At 26.2% G+C, this 6916-nt stretch overlaps 1 protein-coding gene across 1 annotated transcript; it reads right to left on the reverse strand.

Annotated features, from left to right (window-relative positions):
- Positions 1-1089: 1089 nt before the first annotated feature.
- LOC106767300 lies at positions 1090-2241 on the reverse strand. Its single transcript, XM_014652157.2, has 2 exons — positions 1822-2241; positions 1090-1698 (listed from the first exon to the last, which is right to left on the reverse strand). The coding sequence occupies exons 1-2, from the start codon at positions 2121-2123 to the stop codon at positions 1512-1514; spliced, it is 489 nt and encodes a 162-aa protein (XP_014507643.1). The 5' UTR covers positions 2124-2241; the 3' UTR covers positions 1090-1511.
- Positions 2242-6916: the final 4675 nt, after the last annotated feature.

The raw sequence follows: 6916 nt of genomic DNA on the forward strand, positions 1-6916 counted from the left end.
ATTATTGAAATCTCGAATTACTTAAAGAACACAATTTTTGGTTCTTTTGAATGCATAATTCTGTTATAGTAAAAAAACAATGTAGGGGGTATAATTCTTAAATTTATTGTCATTTAGTCTACTCAATAAATTTTTCTTTTGTATTAGATTATAGTGATAAAATTTCGTTCTGTTGAACTGGCATGATTTTTTTTCATTCATCCTTCTATTCAACTGAATAAGTGAAAGCTTAATTTGATTGTAAAAAAAAATATTAATCATTAATTAGAATTATAGAAATATTAACAAATCATAAAATTAACCAAGATCAACTATTTTAGAAAACGGTTGTTTTTTTTTTTTCTTATTTTACAATAATTTCATTTAATGTGCTCCCCTAATAGATTCAAGCTAATGATGAAAAAATAAATCATCTCTCAAAACACTTCATTTCCAAGAAAGAAAAATAAATTTTATTACATATTTTATCATTGATACGGTCTTAAAATAAGATATTTATTTCAGCCATATAAGAATAAATCTGTAAGCTTAGATAACATTTAACCAGTAACGTATAAGCAAATAATGCAGATATCCATTCATAATAATAATAAAAAAAAAAGGTCATTACCGTTCAACCACAAACCACTATTAACAGTAAAATTATTGACTTAAAAAACATACAACTATAAATATTTTAGGGATATGTGTATTAAACCTTTTTTAAATGTGTAAGAAAATGAATAAAAATGATGTTTTTATTCAGTTAAAGTGAACCACACAAAATAACTTTTTTTTAAAAAAAAAACAACCATTTAATGTTTTTATTCAGTTAAATTTTGAAATTTAATTGTAAATATATTCAACCAAAATACCCTCGCCTCAGTCTTGAATTCATTTAGAGAAGAATTTACTGTTTCTTAGGAGGAGTTTCATCAAATTAATTCATGCATATAAGTTATATGAAAAAAATTCTATAAGTTTGATGATAATAATAAGTTAAGTTATAATAAGGATAATGATATCGCACAGAATATATTTGAGTGAAGTTTGGGAAATAAAGTAAAACCCGGTGGCCATCTTCAGCTTTCACCGAATCAAAGCACATCATCAGAAAAAAGGACAGAAAGTTTCCATTGTATTGAGTTTCATCTTTTTCAAAAACTGAAACTATTTGGCACAAGCCCTATAACTCAACAACGTAGGGTGATATACAAAAGGAAAGAAAAACCAAAACCCTTGATTCCAGAGAAAAAAAGAAATAGAAAAAGCAAACCCGAAAATTTGAGCCATTTGATAGAGAGGATCTGGAACTGTAAGCACCCACACTTCAACACGTATAACACATTTACAGCTACATTCACAAAACTCCCCTGTACCTTCCATTCCTCTCTCTTCACCCCTGTTTCTGGAAAGAAAAAGTATCTTTCTTTTGCGTCACAGTTTTTTTCTTAAAAGTCTTTTCTTTCCTTTTCCGGGAATACTGCTTCAGTTCCGTTCGTTCGAGGAATCCTATGTACCTCTTCAACTAACTAAGCCGCCGCAACTGCCCCCGTACGGAACGAGTAGCCTTGCGCCTTGTTTGGCGACGTCGATTTTCTTTGTTCCTTATTCCTCAAAGCTTTCATCGATGAAGAAAGGTTCATGTTCTTCTCTTTCGCTTCGTCTATATCTATTTGTTCTTGCCTGCACTCCTGGCTACAAAAAGGGGTGTCCCCTCTGCAACAAACAGTCATAATCCCGATCAGATCTAATTCGCAATCAAAAGGGTCTTTCTGTTACCCAAAAAGATTAAAAAAGAAAAATTGTAACAAAGGGTGTTGCTGTGGGTGGCTGACTGACCTATACATGAAGATGTCTCTGTTGTCCCCGAGTGTCTTTTTACAGAGGAAACAAGCGGCGAGGAAGTGAGAGTGGTGATCCTCGAATCTGGTGTCGTGGAATGTCTTAGATCTCGGTGAGAAAACGGGAAGGGTGTTCCTTAATCCGGTTCTGGTGTAGGAGGTGGCGTAACCCATGGTCATGGACCTAGATACGAAATTGTTGGCTCGATGGCAAGCATCCATGTCGGTTAAGGAAGCCAGACCGTGGTCTTGTTCCAAGTAAGAAGGTCTTGATGGAGTGGTAGACCTTGAGGAGCACATGAATTTAATTTAAGGTTTTGTTTGGGAAGTGATGTTCAGAGGAGGTGTGGGGAGTGTTGAAGAGAGTGGAAGGAGATGGTTTTATAAATAGGGTTGATGGAAGAATGGAAGACCAAACAGAGAGAAAAAGAGAGAGAGAAACAAACGGCGGCAGGTTTGGTTCAAGGAATCCTTGAGTGTGAATCTATTGGCTGAAACTACCTGCATCAAGACCGTTCAAATTTGTGACTTTTTTTTAGGAAATGTATGATTGGGGGCATAGACAGTTGCCACCAAAGTTAGTCTAAATTACAATGTTACTTACTTTCTCTCCAAACTGCCAGGGCATCATATACTTTTACTGCATTTAATTTTCATCACTTTCTGTTTTTAGTGTAATTTTAATTATAAGTGACAAAATTTTATAAATATATTTATTTGGTGGTAACCATGATGAGTTGATTATAAATTTTTATTTATTATATATTTATCAACCTTATGTTTAATCTGTCTTATTATAGTTAAATGTTAATAGTGATGTTGCTTAAAATTGTGATTGAAAATTTTGAAAAATTAAAACACTAGATTTTAAATATTTTTAAAATTTAATTTCTGTAACTTTTTAGTTTTTAAAATACATTTAAAAGCGTTTTAAAATTGAAGAAAAGGAAAAGGTAATTTAACTTCATTTTGGTTTGAAATCTGTATTTCAAAATAAAATATTGGAAACCACCCCCATGGAGTTAACTTCTTTAAAATTTCCACAATTCAATTAAAATATGAAAAATAATTAATTAAAAATACTTTCACTAAAACATTTTTAATAAATAATAATTATGATTAAAAATAAGTGTTCTAAATTACACTAAAAAGTGACATTTTGTAGTTCAAGGAGGAAAAGGAGGTTGTTTTGGGCAGAAAGAAAAGATCTTTTCCCTCTCGGAAATGGTAGGTCCTATTTTGAACCAAAGTAGGCATATATGTGAGTGAGTTGGTCTCACTCGCGCTCTTCCTGGCCTGTGGCGCGTGCGTCTAAAATTGATCTAAGAGGGTAATAAAAGTTCAGGCCCAATCTTGTGCAATTTGTCTAAAAGTAAAACATACTGCTTCTGTTCTTCTTGATGTACTTGTCCATAAATAAATTAATTTTAAATCATGGCTTAATAACTTTTTGTTATTTAATTATTTTATTAAATTTTCTTTTTTATGATAATAATTTATTTAATTTATTTTTTAATCATGAGAACTATATAATTTAGTTTTTCCAATCAAATTTTTACGTGATTGTTTTCAAAATTTTAAAGAAAATAAATTTAATTTATTTCATAATTCAATAAATAAAAATTAAACGGATTAGAAAAATTAATTGAATCAAATTAAATTAAATTTAAAAGAATCAATTGACATATAAATTTATGATATCATTACTTTTAATATTTTACATGTTTATTACGTTCTTATACTGTTTATAGTTATTAATGAATACAAAAACACATGTGTGGTGTGTGTTTTTTTTTTATGATGTTAAATAAAATTAAAAATTAAATGACAATAAAATAAATTCAATATATATATATATATATATATATATATAGATTTATAAGTATATATCTAATTAAAATAATATAACATTGAGATATTTTAAATTTGAATCTCTATTATTATTTTTTTGTGAAAACACATTTATTAATGTTCAAATTTTTTTATGATTACTAAAAGTAATAAAATTATTGTTATTATTATTAAAATCAAATTAAATATCAATAATATAATTTTATTGTAAATAGTTGTTATTTATTTTATAAATATTTTTACAATGAAAATGTTTAAATTAAAGAATGTTTAAATTTAAAAAAAAAATATATCAAATTGAAACTTTTAAATAACTGATGATTAAAAAATTAAAATTGATAGAATAATTATTTTAATTTTTAAAAAATAAAATTAGAAAATAAATATAAACACTACAAAAGGAAAATCTCTTTTTATTTATGGAGGTATATATAATGAATTTTTTTTAACAAAAATCAGATTAAGACTGGAATAAATAAACCAATCAATCTTCTTTAAATTTAATTAGATCGAAATAAACATAAATTTTGAACGAAAATGATTAGACGATAAAAAAACAAAACAAATAATTACTTTCGTGCTAATAAGTCAAAAAAAAATAATTCCCAATAAACAACTTTCTCGGATCAAATGCATGCTCTCACAAAGCAATTATTATTAAATTGAAAAGCATAAAAAAGTTCAATCCTTTTTTTTTACAAATCTTGTCGTGGTGATTAACATGTGTTTAATTTGATGAATGAAGAGTAATGAATTCTGTAATAATTCAGATTCACTGAGAATTAATGAAAAATAAAACCTTAAATACAATTCTTTGGCCAACCGAAATTTAATACAAGGTTTAGTTTTAATAATTTTCATTAAATTTAACTAACAAAAAGAGAGATAAAAGTTTTATAATAATAAAATTTAAAATAACGAAAAAATATGTTATTAAAAATAAAAATAAAAACATAGAAGATAATCATAAATAATTAAATACTATAGCAGTTTATTAAAAATTATAATTAATATGCCTTAGCATACAGTTCATTTATTACTTATTTATATTGTTTTTATTGTTATAAACTATTATTCGGAAATGAGTATATGTATTTTCATAAAAGCTTATAGTTTTTAAAATGAATTTAAAGAGTCTAAATATAGTAAATATTATTAAAAAATAAGTATATTTAATATTAATTTAAAATACTTAAATCATGGTGTCTTTTGAATTGTGATCTAACTATAAATAGTTATCTACAGTTAAATTTGTATGAAACACGGGGTTGTTCTGTTTATATAGTAGGAATGTATTGTGATCTAATTATAAATAAGTATATACTTATTTATTATGAAATACAGGTTTTTTCTGTTTATATAATAGGAACGGTTTTAGAAGAGTAAAAGTTAAAATAGTATATAAATTAAAATTTTAGTAATTTCTTTTGTATTTCATTATCTTTCTTCATTTTTCTATTATTTTTTTAAGTTTTTAGATTTTTTTTCTTAATTAGTTGATACGACTTAGAAGACATCAAAATTTTGGAAAATACAATCTGCTCGTTTTTTTTTTTCTTAAATGTCTATTTGTTCTCTTTTATGTATCAGAACATTGAGATTTGCGTTTGTATGTGAGATATTAATTTCTCTTACAGTTCTTTAGTAATTCATAAATATCTAAATTTATTAAGCTTTTGGATTCTGTTTTAAGAGAATATAAATATAGATAAGGAAAGTTATATTGTTATTTAATTATATATATTGCGTTTTACAACTTAGTTTTGTGTCATTTTAAGTACTTAGAGAGTGAAATTTGAATGTTTATTGAATTTGGTGCAAATGATGTATTTGTATGTTTATACTATAATGTTTGAAGTTGGTAAAGAAATGTGAAATTTATATTTGATTTGTATTGTGAATGTTGAATTAGTGTTTATATATTTAAGGGATTTCTAGTATAATTTACTATATTTATGTGTATATTTGGAATATTTTCTCTAATATAACAATTTTAAATGAATGAAATATATAAAATTGATACGAGTATTAATTATCCTTGTTATAGTTTATTGTGTATTAAGTATTGACATTAATAAAAAAAAATACTAAAGTTACACTAATATCCAAATCTAATATGAGGATTTAATTGTAAAAATTTGATAAAGGTTACTATTTGTATACACACAAATAGCATTACACTATTTTTTAAGGTTATGACATGGTAAATGAGTAATAATGTGCATTGGGTCATAAGTATGTAATATATTGTTCATAAAGTTATTTATTTTCATCACGACACCTTCAACTACTTTAACAAATAAAGATCTTCAAAGAGAAATAATATCATCGTCTGATAACTTTAATGGAATAATTTTTTTTACTATTATTGACTTATATTTTTTAAGCATATATTTTGTCTTCACAAATTTAAAGAACATGTTAAGATTTGTGCATGTAAAATATTATAGGAACGATAGAATTTATTAGTTCAATCTATTGTTGGCTCGTAAAAACAATGGGTAGGACAAGTTGAACCATCTTCACTATATAGGAAAGAAATCTTAGCTTGTAATATCAGTAGCAAATATATATATATATATATATATATAAACACACTTAATCATTTAAATATTTAATTGATTAATTAATATATTTTAGTGAATAAACTAAAATGGTTATTACAAGTTAAATTACTATATTATAATATATTATAATAGTTCAATATATATTTTAGTCTCTAATTTTTGTTAGTTTTTATCATTTTGTTCAAAATGACCTTTGACCTTTTCGAACATTTGAAGTAATTCCAATTTTTGTAATTTTTGTTAAATTTAATTTTTTTTATTGATGACGTCTAAATTGTTAACGACATAATGTTTAATTTTTGTTCTCAATGAACAACGTGGTTGTCAATTTGTCTAATATAACTGTCCATGATAATGAAGCAATTAGGGTTTTCTGGTTCGCGATTTGGCTTCCCATGGCAGTGCGAAGGTGGATTTATCGTTGTTGCGATTTGGTTTGAAATTCTCTAGTCTGATTCGGGGCTTGTGTTTGCAGGTACCTGATGTGAGGTTTTCGTGGTTCTTGATGTTTCCAAGGTTGATCATGGATGATGATTCACAAGTTGGGTTTCATGACTACACAATTTGTGGTGGTTAAATGAAAATGGTATCTCGTCGTGGTTGATTCAATTTGCAGTGGAGATGTTGGGTTTCATTTGCAATTTGTGGTCTTTGCTTTTTGATTTTCAGGTTTGA

This window comes from Vigna radiata, chromosome 7 (assembly GCF_000741045.1).
Source record: "Vigna radiata var. radiata cultivar VC1973A chromosome 7, Vradiata_ver6, whole genome shotgun sequence".
In the NCBI taxonomy this organism is placed as follows: Eukaryota; Viridiplantae; Streptophyta; class Magnoliopsida; order Fabales; family Fabaceae; genus Vigna; species Vigna radiata.

Coding starts and splice junctions, on each gene's coding strand:
- LOC106767300 (XM_014652157.2), bottom strand. CDS start 2,123: ATGTGCTCCTCAAGGTCTACCACTCCATCAAGACCTTCTTACTTGGAA. Junction 1,699..1,821: donor AGAGACATCTTCATGTATAG/GTCAGTCAGCCA, acceptor TGTTTGTTGCAG/AGGGGACACCCCTTTTTGTA.